Genomic DNA, 12,314 nt, shown 5'->3' on the forward strand with positions numbered 1-12,314 from the left:
TAAAATAAGATCCTGTTTTTACAGCACTGTAAACCCACCTTTTATAAAACTATGTTAATACAGTATGATTTCTACAAAATATTGTATTTGACATTGAAAGCAAATCTGAACAAACTGATTCAAAAATTTCTTAAAAGGCATATGTTACCTCCTTTATGTTAATAGGTGTTTACAAGAAGGAAGAAGCCCATTTGCTACTGAAAATTTTTCAGATAAAAGGATCTAATGACATTTTCATAAACAAGTTTGAAAATGGCAACTGGGCACTAGATGGTTATGTAAGTAACCAGAATGATATTGATAAGCCTTGCTGAGTGTAATACTTTAGTAATTTGTGACCTTCTGTATAACTCTGTCTTTTTATATGATAAATATTACATACGTCACTCTAGATATAAACGTAGAAATCAATGTTTTTATTTTCCCAAGTGTGTATACAGTCTTCTATCTTCCACACTCCCATTAGAATTTCTAGTTTATTAAATTAAGAATGGAGTTAATAATTATATTTTGCTATGATTTTGCCTTGTTTTGTTGCATATGAGTGGGAATTTGTACTTTGTGAAACAGTTCACTGTCCTGAAAGTCTTAGTTCAAAAGAATTCTCAGTTGAGGAATGGATGTGTAACAGAAAATGCCACACAGAAAGTGAGGATGAGCCATGTTGTATTTGTTATTGCAACTGTTTTCCCATATTGATATACAATACAGTTCTGTCACATGTTCAGTCTTAGCTATTTACACAGTACAGTTTCAGTATAAAGGGAAGGGTAGAGATGTAGTATTTTAACAGATTATTTAATCTAGCTTCAAATTTGCACTCACAGGATATTTTCTTGTCTAGTCATTTAACAAATGCTGATTCCAAGCACTGGTATTTAATCTTGAAGAAAAAGAGTTTATTTTCATCTTTGCACTTCTTTGTGCCTTGTGATACTCTCTATATAAAATATTTTTTAAATGGACAGAAAATTCAGTGAATTTAACTGTATACTTCATCAATTATGTGAATATAAGTCAAAGAACTTTAAAGCCCAATATTTACATCAGATATTTTAAAGTCATTCCATGTTTTTTATAAACATTAATAGTGTTGCAAATTTAAAATTATAAATGTTCTATAAACAAATTCATTAACATTTTAAGGAAAAAAATATTTGTAATAAATCTGGATATTTAAATCAGAAAAAAAAAAAGTGCATAAATAAGCTTATTTATTTCCAAGATTATTTTCTTTTTTCTATTTCTATTTATTGTAGGTGTCATCAGGGCTTGAAAGAGGTGTTTTTACTTATCAAGGTGACATACATGGAAAAGACTTTGGAAAATTTATGCTCCAAAGACAAGGTAAATGCATTCATAGAGTTTTATTGCGTATAATATTTTTAAGTCTTGCAAGAGTGAATTCAACAAATGACTCTGTCAACTTTCTAGCCAAAGTAAGCATGTTTATTTCATGCCATTGCTATTATAAAATATATAATAAAGTATGTGTATTTGGAATTTACAGTTCAAATACTAAGTTAATTCTGCTTAATATGTTATCACTTAATCTTCTGTAGCAAAGTAATATGATGATTATAAGATGTTCCTAAAAAAAGCCAAATTACAACTGTTCCCTTGTCAGTCAAGGGTTTTTTGAATGTAACAGATGTGTCACATAATGCAAAGCTTTTATTTGGTTCAAATACATAAAATGAAATCAGAATCATAAAGGAAATTGAAAAGACAGAAACACTGATTTTAACAGTTTCATTAGGAAATGACTTATTTCAGAATATGTATTTATTTGGGTAGATGTGTACTTCACTGTCAAAAATATGAAATTAATGACTGGGATAAATATTGCACCCATGGATACAAGTACTCCAGGAGCTGGTGAAAAACTAGTTACTATTACTGTATTTTTTTTTTCTCATAAAAATTAGTATAACATTTATATTTAATATAAATATATTAATATTTATCCTAAATATTTATTCATAAAATATTTTTGGGAAATACCAGCCATAGGCATCTGCATTTTCTGATGCTTGAGCAGCATATACATAAGACAGTATTTATGCAGTAAAGTATTGGGCTAGCAGGAATAGGCAGCCTAGCCAACACATCTCTACACCAGCATGAATCTGCATTTTACAAATTATCACAGTTTTACTAACATCACCGGTGCGGTACCAACTGGCCTTCAAAGTTCTCCCAAAACTCCCTGCTATTTCTTCATTCTGTTACCTGGTGTAAAATCAGTTACGCTAAGGATCTTCTCATCTTGACTACTTTCATAGTGCCACGTGTGTTTAATCACAAGGAGAAAAGATCTTACTCTTCAAATTCTCACCCTAAGAACTGCCAGTTACTGAATCTGCACAGATTATGTGCCTGTACTTTTGTATAATCCACGTCATTGTATCTAAACTGCTTTTTATTTCTGATACTAGCAATCACAATATGAAAGTAGAGCACAAGGATCCATTCAAGCATATATCTTGTTAAAAAGCCTTTGATACCTCTAAACAGTGGGGCTGTGGTTTGCTGGGTTTTCTTCTTGTCTTTACCTTTTCTTGAGCCAGGCCAGAAAAATGATCCCTACTTCTCCAGTTAGAATCATAGAATCTTTAGAGTTGGAAGGGACCTTTAAAGTTCATCTAACCCAACTCCCCTGCAATGAACAGGGACATCCACAGCTAGATCAAGTGGCCTAAGGCCTTATCCAGCCTCACCTTGAAGGTCACTAGGGACAGAGAACCCACCACATCACTAGGCAACCTGTTCCAATGCATCATCACCCTTGCTGTAAAATGCTTTTCTTATCACCCTTGCTGTAAAATGCTTTTTCCATATATGTAACCTAAATCTCCCCACTCTGAGCTTGAAAACACTTCTCCAACATCGCAGACCCTGCTAAAGTCTCTGTCTCCTTCTTGCCTGTAGCTCCCCTTTAAATACTGAAAGATCACTATCAAGGCACCTCAGCCTTCTTCTCTTCTCCAGGGTGAACAGCCCAAACTCTCTTAGGCTGTCCTTGTAGGAGAGGTGTTCCATCACTTGGATCATTTTTTGAGCATCTAGACATGCTCCAGCAGGTCTATATCTCTCTTGTACTGAGGACTCCACATTTGGAGTTTGTATGCAGATCCTTCAGCCATCATCCCAAGTCCCTGAACTCGCTTTTGATAACCCTGGACATGCATGTTAGCTGCTTCATCTCTCCCTATATTGAAAAGCAGTAAGAGGTTGTGGTCTGTTGGCTGTACCAGGCGAGGTACTTTCCTGATGTCATCCCAGCCCCAGGAAGACAATAGACTTCTCTATGAAGAGGTTCAGCTCAGCAAATTGGATGTGCAGTTTCCTGCAGGGAAGAATCATATACAGCTAAGACAAATTTCTTCTTCAATGATGTAGTTAACCTAAAAAGAGCTTGGATACATTTGCTTTAGCAGTGAAATCAGTAACAAGTGAGGAAAAGGGAAGAAGAAGCAGAATGACAATTCAACAGTTACAGTATTTTCTGATTGCTGTATTCTATGATAGCTGAAAAATATCAGCCTTGAGAGCTGTAATATGTAGCATGAGAGCTCAGTCAGTGTATTCCAAAGGCTAGTAAGGAGCTGAAGTGTTATTTTTACACATGCACTCTTAGGCTGAGGACTTCTTTACTTTAGCTTTGACATCTCAGAAGTGAGGTTTTTAATAATGCAGATACTATCTTTAAATATTGATATAGTTGGATTTCTTAGTGTGATGATTTACTAGACACTGATGTCTATAGGTTGCTTATTCTCCATTGAAGAACTTACAGTTAAGAGGACACAATAAATTTCAGACCAACGTTGGTAATAACATCTGTTCATATACTGTCATACTCAGAAGTATTTATTTATTTATTTATTTATTTATTTATTTATTTATTTATTTATTTAAAGTGTTGTGTTCATGAATATTCTGCTGAGGTAATGATCTCGTATGTCCTCAAGCTGAAGACTTAACATATTTCAAATTACTTGCTGCCTTTAAAACTAAACCAGAACTGTGCATAAACTCTGTATGCACACTCACTGGTGCATATAAAATGTAATATAAAATGTGTCACCTGCAAGCATACTTCAAAGAGCAGCATTTGCTGAGAAGTACTTGGTTAAGTATGAAAGACTAAACTCTTTGAAGAATTCCCTATCACGCATTTCTAGGGAAAGACCAGGCTTAGTGGGTATGGTATTCTTGGAATATCATGAGAAGTGGGGGGGAAAAAAAAACTAAATTAATTGTAGTACTGTTTATTCTCTTTCAGAATCGTTTTTTTTTTTTTTTTGTTTCTAGCCTTAGAGAATAGCTTAGTGAGAAAACAGATCTCTGTTATCTATCTGCCAAAAGAATTAGAACTTTCAGTGATTTAGGGTGTTTTGCTGCTACTGTGAACATTTTTCTTTATTTTTTTTTTGTCTGTTATCTTTTAATATCTTGTTCTGTAAGGCCTGCAAGTCCACTGCTAGTTTCTGTTTTTTTAATTGCTGATGGCCTATGCAATCAGTTATAGATTTGTATTCTAAAATGTTGGCTATTTCCATTCCAATCTGAAATATCATAGGATCATAATATCATCTAGGTAGGAAAATGCTTTCAGCATCATCAAGTCCAATAATCAACCTGAACTACAGATTCCCATCACTAAACCATGTGTCATAATGACACATCTGTACATCTCTGAAGTATCTCCAGAGATGGGGACCTCACCACTGCTCCGGGCAGCCTGTTCTGATGCTTGGTCATCCTCCCCATGAATACACCCTTTCTCTTATCTAATCTAAAACTTTCCTGGCACAACTTGAGAATGTTTGTTTGTTTGTTTGTTGTGTGTATATACTATCACTTGTCACCTGAAAAAAAGTGACCAATACCCTTCTTGCTGAAACCTTTCAGGTAATTGTAGAGTGCAATGAGTCTCCACTCAGTCTCTTCTCCAGACTAAACAGCTTCAGTTCCCTCATCTACTCCTTTGTATGTTTTATTTTCTGTCCCTTCACCAGCTCTGTTGCTCTTCTCTGTACATGCTCAAGCAACTCATTATCCTTCTTGTATTGTGGAACCTAAAACTGAGAACAGTACTTGAGGTACAGCCTCACCAGTGGTGAATATAGAGAGAGACAATCCCTTGTTTGGTTCCGCTGGCCGTGATATTTCTGATGCCATCAATTTTCTTGGTCCCCTGGGCATGTTGCCAGCTTATATTCAGCTGGCTATCAACCAGCGCTCCAAGAGAGTGGCTTTCCAGACACTCTTCTCCAAGCCTATATAGCTGCATGGAGTTGTTATGACCCAAGTGCAGGAGTAAGTCCACACTAAGAGAGGTCATGATGCAGGTAAATGCCTTTCCAGTCTCTGCTCGTGAATTTTATACCAGTGCAAAAGCTGCTGCTGGATGCTCTAAACCTCATGTCTCACCTCTTGAAGGAGACTGTGATACAGTCAGAATACATACAGTGGTGCTCAAGCACTGCTGAACTTTGGAGAATCAATGTGATTTATTGCAGTTACCTCAGTTCTCCTGTCCTTTTCCATATTTTATGTAGTCACTCGTAGCAAGTTGCTTCTAAGCTAATATTAAGGATACTTCCATAAAATAATTAATCATTTGTTATAGAAGGATGTAGGGCTTCATTTTATTCAATTTCCAATAGATGTAGTTTACGACTATGAAATTAAATTGAAACAGGTATCATCTGCTGAATACCCTTTTCGAATCGTTTTCATAATTTTTAATTATACATTGTTCAGTGGCATTAACAATATATATGTGTGATACTGAATGTCATATACAGAGTATTTTTAAAAGGAATGATTTTGTCAAGTCAGCATTTTCTTTCTTTTTGAATAGAAAGAGAATTTTGTGGTAGAAAAACTAATAATTTTATTTCTGTTTTTTGTTGTTGTTGTTTTGTTTTCTTCTTTGCTTCTGTTTAGGTCCCTTAAGTGCAGACACAGACCTATCGAATCACTACTATGGTACAAACAGCAGTTCTGTTGCAGCTGCTATCCTGGTACCTTTTTTTGCTCTAATATTATCAGGGTTTGCATTTTACCTCTACAAACACAGGTATTGTAAATCTTATATATTTGGGATCTGAATATACTGTTTGTCTTAATTTTGAAAACCATGAGTAACTAGAATATGCAACACTGAAGCTTTAAAGAATATCTTTGCTCTAGAAAGGCAGACATTACTAAACATTCCACCAAAGGGGTTCAGTGCAGAGAAGTTCTTAAAGTTGAATTAGAAATATGAGTCAATGTGTTGTGAAGCAAAAACCTATAAATCTTGTTTTGTTTGAATGTCAGCTGGAAATCTCACATCATGCTTTATTCTTTCATTTTAATGTTCTATTAAATTAAATATATGCTAGGTGTTTTTTGTTGTTGTTGTTGTTTTGTTTTGTTTTTTTTCCAAAAAATAATGAGACTACTTGCAGTGCATGCTGAATAAGTTAGCAGATACTACTAATATTGGCAAGACTTCAGCTTGTATGAAACTTCTATATATCAACAGATAATAGAATAAATGTGGTCATTTTGTATCAAGTCAGGTTTAAAAGCAGATGTATACAGCTGATATGTTTATTGGCTAGAGCTTTCTGGGGCAATTTTTGTTTTGTTTTGTTTTGTATTGAGTTACAATATTCTCTGACTGCCTTGCATTATCAGCAGTCTGCAAAATGCTGCTTAACAGAAATACTGATTTAAACAACACACTCATAAACCCCTATTTATTATGATAACAGGAGTATTCTGTGGTTTTGAAAAGGGGACAAAGTGATGTCCACTGTTGGGTTGTGATGGACTTGGCAGTCTGCCTACTTCAAATTATTAGATGATCAGTGATTAATTTTTTTGCAAGGAAACATGAACTTGTTAGCGCCAGTTAAAACAATACACGTCCAGAAATGAAATATTACTTAGCAAAGAAAAAAAAAAAAAAAAAAAAAAAGGGAAAAAGAAAACTGATCAGGAAAAACTAAGAATTGTGCCTCAGGACAAAGGTATTGAAAGATATCTTTTTGATTCCTGCATTCTCAGCTAGCTCCTTCCCTGAAAAGAGGGAAGCTTATACAGAACCACAGAAGAATAGGCATATTTATTCAAGTAGGGTAAAGAAATGGAACATAAAGGGAACATTGCTAACACTTTCCTCTTAGAAAGGGGAGGAAAACTAAGTGAAATTTAATAAGACTGTAATATGACCTATAGGTATATTTTGCAGTTGTTCTGTGAAGTGTTTTATGTTGGATGGGAGTAGCAGATTTCTTTCTCTGAAAGAAAGGATGTTGCAAAGTAAAGAACAGAATCTGTGACTTTTTTAAATGAATTTTGCAAAGTGATGTAGAAGCAATTATGCCCCTAGAATCTATCTGTATCCATGAATTTGAAAGCATTTTCTTATGGAAAATTTTTACTTTTATTTCTGTTGTGTATATGTCAGATTAATAGCAACTAATTAGAGTCAGAGGTGTTAGAGCTTTTTTACATAGTTTCAATACCTTTTGTCTATCAGACAGGGTGTGTCTCAGTAGAGACTATCTCGGTCTCTCTAAACAAAATGAAAATACTAGTAATTATTTACAGTTAGGAAAGGTCCTATGTTAAGATTTCTAACCATGTTCTGTTACTCCTAAAATTAAGATGTTGGGTTAAAAAAAAAAAAAAGTTTAACTACTAGAACTATTTGTGAGTTGTCAACTTCCATTACCAACATATTTCCAGTGAGAATTTTCCCTATCTGCTACCCAAAACAGAATCATTTTGTAGAAGAGTCTGATTTTCAAAACCCTCTTGAGGAGTTTTATCTTGAGATTCTTTGCTAAATTGTTTAACATTAATTAAGCAATAAGCATCCTTTTTTCTTTTTTCTTTCTTTCTTTTTTTTTTTTTTTTTTCCTCCTTCATTGATTTTCTGGCCCTATTTCAGTTACTGAAATGATAAAATTGGGAAATCTGAATAATTCTACTTCATTTTTTTATTTAATTATTGGCTTGATATATTCTAACAAAACTTTGCATAAAAATATGAACATCCCTGAAGTTCTGATATGTTCTACATAGTGGTAAAATAAAATTAAGAATGGAAGAGTAGATAATTATTTGAATCCTTCAGTCTATAAGTATCAAAATAACTATAAACATTAGACAGAATTTGGCCAGTCAGATTACAGATGTTCGGATATATACGGTCTTTGCTGAGGTGTCTAGTACTGTTTGTTGCTGGACGTATGTGTGGAGCTAAGCACGTATACTATGCCAGAGAAATGGAATAACCAAAATTAGCATCCCTTATCTGAAGGGTACTACCACTAACAGCATGCATTTTTCTGTATGTTTACTGTCTATTGTTGCCTCACTGAAGCTGCGCAGAATGACTTTGCACTGATTGGAATAAATGTTTCCACTTATGGAAAGATTCTTTTATGGTCAGAGTATAGCACTCTAAAAATGAAAATGTCATCAGAAACCATCATAATTGTTGCTACTGACAAAAAACAAAAACATTCTAAATGTTATCAGTTCACAAGGTACTTTTTTCTCTTGCTGCACATTGCTTTCTTTCTGCCTGCCAATTTTGGCACTAACGGGCTATCAAGTTGTCATTCTGTTGACAGATTTTATATAGGGAAAATGCATACCTGTATTATGCCTGTGCTGTCTCAGTGCTTTGGTGGTATTGGTGTGCCCATTAAGGATTTGTATTCTTCATGTTCTAAGAACAACTTCCTGACAGATTTATCTTACTTTTTAAGTCTTGATAACATCCTTTATAGATCTCTCTTTATCTATGCTAGACAGAGCTGTGCAGCTTATATTGAAAGGATGAAAACATTAAAGATAAAACCTGCAGTAATAGTAGAATTTTTATTGTTTACTAATGGCCATTTCTTGCCTTTCTTTCCAGAACAAGACCAAAAGTACAGTACAATGGATATGCTGGACATGAAAACAGCAATGGACAGGCTTCATTTGAAAATCCTATGTATGACACAAACTTAAAACCCACAGAGGCAAAGGCTGTGAGGTTTGATACGACTCTGAACACAGTTTGTACAGTGGTATAGCCTACAGTGCCCAATATGACTGATTCATAGCCATACCTCTGATGGACAAGCAGTAATTCCTTTGGTGCCATATACCAGTTTCCCTTCTTCTCTTGGCTTTGCTGCTGTAATCTTTAACATCTTCTGTGAGCCTACATGCAGCTAAATTTTCTGGTAAAAATGTGTCAGTCTTCTGGGGATCAGAGAAGGAATATTTTTTCACCTGAAGTTGGAATAAAATGCCTGGCTGCGTCTGCTTCAACTCAAGGCACACTTTAAGGAAGACTGCCAAGTCACGTCAATTAGTCATATTTAATGCCTCAGACTTCCATATTTGTATGTGGCTGGATGCCTTTCAATGCATTCTTCTGGGCACCTGGATAAATCCTTTGAGTACTGTGACTAATGATAGCACCACAGATTTTCCCCAAGAACAGGAATAAATGAAGAAATAAAGCTCTCTTGAAGGAGAAGACAACCTTCCTTGAGGTTGCATACACCTGCAAATGCTTTACCATTGAAATCTTGCGAAAAGCAAAGAAACTTACAGTGTGTCTCATACATAGGGCAGTTTGCCAATTTCCCAATCAGCCGTTATATTGCAAAATGTTAATGCACAATTTTTTTGCACTAGAGCGTTGTGGATGACTGATTAAGATACTGGTAAAAATATACAGGGTTTCTACTGTTCATTGTATATAGACATTCACTCACCTTTTGTCAAGCAAAAACGTTCCACAGTAAATTTTCTTGGAATGTTAAATTATTAGCCCCATGCTTAGCACCAGTTAAAATCTTGTGCAAAAGAGGATAATGTACCTTTTGTCAAAGTTCAACTAAATTTATTTCTAACCATGATTACAAGTCAATGGAGACTTTCAGCCAGAACAAGAGCCCATTTCTAGGAAATTTTCATTGGCAGTATGATTGTTTCCTTCTGAAATCCATCATCAATTACCAATTGTCAGTGTTACACTATTTAACAGCAGGGGGGTTAGCAGCTATTGCTGCTTGCCATGTAAAAATGTGAATAGTAATTTATTTTAGATAGCTCATAAAGCCTATGAGCCAGTGCTCATAATACAGTCTTCCCTTTTGCATTTTTTTTTCATTCTTTTCCTGAAAGAATGACATCATTTTCTCATGTTACATGGAACTAAAACACATTATAGTAGCATATGTATACCCAGCGTAAACTATCTATATCAAGCTGTTATTCAGTTTCTACTTTGAGCAAAGAAGCGTGCAACCATCTCTTTGCATTCTGGATTTTGTTGTTTGTTTGTTTGTTTGTTTGTTTTCTTGATTATTGCTTATTGCTTTTATACTCAGTTTGACAGAGAAAGTTTAACATTTCTTAATTTCTAAATAGAGATGGTTAAGTAAATCATTAACATTTTCTTAGAAGTTGTACTGAATGAAAACATACAAAAAAAGACGCCAATGAGAAAATTAATTAAATCTTAAACTTAGGAAGTTACAGAAGACAGCGAACTAAAATTTGATTTTATTCCTACACACTGAGTTTGGAAAAAGGAAGTTGCGTTGCTTTTCTATTAAATTCAAGTTTAAGTTGTTTTTTTTTTTTTTAAATTTTCTAAATTTCAAAGTGTCTTAATTCCTGTTGCTCTGTAAAAATGGAGACAAATATTTGTGAACTCCATGTGTGTGTGGTTCTGGCTGTTACACAAACAAAAAAGGAAGTGCAAGTCTAATAACTGATTTTCAAGTAATTTGCGGAACAGAAAGAAACATCCAAGGATAACCAACCCTTGGTCAGTTCAACGACTCTACATCTGTTAGATGAAAAATACCAGCAATATAACACAGCATTGTAGGACCTCCAGATATTATGTTCTTCTTATGAGCAAGAAGTTTTAAAGTGAATTTAATAAATAATCCTTTTCAGTAAGTTCCTTCTTCATTTTATAATAGTTTTTGGCTTTCTTTTTTGTTTGTTTCTGAAGTAAGTTTCATTTATCTGTCATATCTCAGACCCCTTCACCTTTCTTGAGAAAGAACAAAGTAATCATATCAAAATTGTTGTGATCTCACCCTATGTACAGGGAGCTACTCTGCAAACGATTATCTTCCTTAGAAACAACGGGCCAGGGAGGGAAGCTGCTGAGAGATTAAAGTTTTTGGCAGGTGTTCAAAATCATTGCTGCTGCTTTGGAAGTCTTTCTGCAGTAGTGATGGCAGAAGACAAAAAGGAAAAAAGTAAAAGGAAAAAAAAAAGGGAATATTGAAAAGAGGTGCAAAATTCTACCTATTGATATTTTCTGTAAATGTATTCTTAAGTGAACTATGTCATTATAACCACTGAGGAATGCATTGAAGGAAAGTTCACAGAAAGATAGCTGTTAAATTCTTTGGTTTGGTTTTTCCTTTTTTCTTTTTTTATTCTTTGCATTCTCAGATTCTCTGCATTCTTTACCCGGTGTTACATTTTTAGGAAGTTATTCCAGAATGTTTTTTCCTAACTGAGTGTTCTCTGATAAGAGATGCTCAGAATCGGAGCACACTGACAAATCATTCCAAGCAGTCTGTTGGGAGCATTGCTTAAACAGAAGCTTTAGACTTGAACCTGTAAAAGGAAAGGTCTCATGGTTCTATCAGTTCTATCCACTACCCTCAAATACCTCTCCTTCTCCATGTGTTTGAGTCTTCTGTTCGGGTTGGAACTCTTACTCCTGAAGTTGTTTTACAGAGGGCTGTGTATGGTGCTTCATCAGAATAAGACTCTTAACATGTTGTATGGTGGCCAGATAATGTCAGCCAGGAAATCTGAGATATATGCAGAAGACTTTTCCCCAAGTGTTGACTAGATCATTAAGATGGGCTAATAAGACATGCTATCTATTTTTTTTTAAAAAACAGGTTATGTGCTTCAAAGCTGTTAAAAACTGCTGCTTGTATCACACATCTTGCCTTTCTCCAGGCTAGCTGCAATAATTTTTTTTCTTGTGTAAAATATTTTGTAAACAAATAAAGGCTGTTATTATTAAAAAAAAAAAAAAAAAAAAAAAAAAAGAGAGAGAAAAAAACAACACAACAAATAGGTGGGAGGGTGAGGGCGGGGGGGATTGGGAAAGAACGCTGGCATTATGATCAAGTCAATCTAATTTTCATTCCCAGTATTTCATCCTGCATTTCACTACATGCTGCTGTGACATGAAGTAGGTGCAAAAGAACTTTTTGTACAGAGATATATTTTTTATGAAGGATTTGTAAAATTAT

The 12,314-nt window shown here is 34.6% G+C and overlaps 1 protein-coding gene across 2 annotated transcripts in view; it reads left to right on the forward strand.

Annotated features, from left to right (window-relative positions):
- The window catches only part of CSMD1 (CUB and Sushi multiple domains 1), an 883,639-nt gene extending 872,907 nt beyond the window's left edge, over window positions 1-10,732 (forward strand). For both annotated transcript variants that reach the window (XM_015859302.3, XM_085543902.1), the window contains 4 exons: window positions 166-278; window positions 1,260-1,347; window positions 5,959-6,091; window positions 8,936-10,732. In XM_015859302.3, the coding sequence (XP_015714788.2) occupies window positions 166-278; window positions 1,260-1,347; window positions 5,959-6,091; window positions 8,936-9,095 (494 nt within the window). In that variant the 3' untranslated portion in view covers window positions 9,096-10,732. The remainder of the gene's footprint in view (window positions 1-165; window positions 279-1,259; window positions 1,348-5,958; window positions 6,092-8,935) is intronic.
- Window positions 10,733-12,314: the final 1,582 nt, after the last annotated feature.

This window comes from Coturnix japonica, chromosome 3, assembly GCF_054131305.1.
Source record: "Coturnix japonica strain WE chromosome 3, WE-NBRP24, whole genome shotgun sequence".
Classification (NCBI taxonomy): domain Eukaryota; kingdom Metazoa; phylum Chordata; class Aves; order Galliformes; family Phasianidae; genus Coturnix; species Coturnix japonica.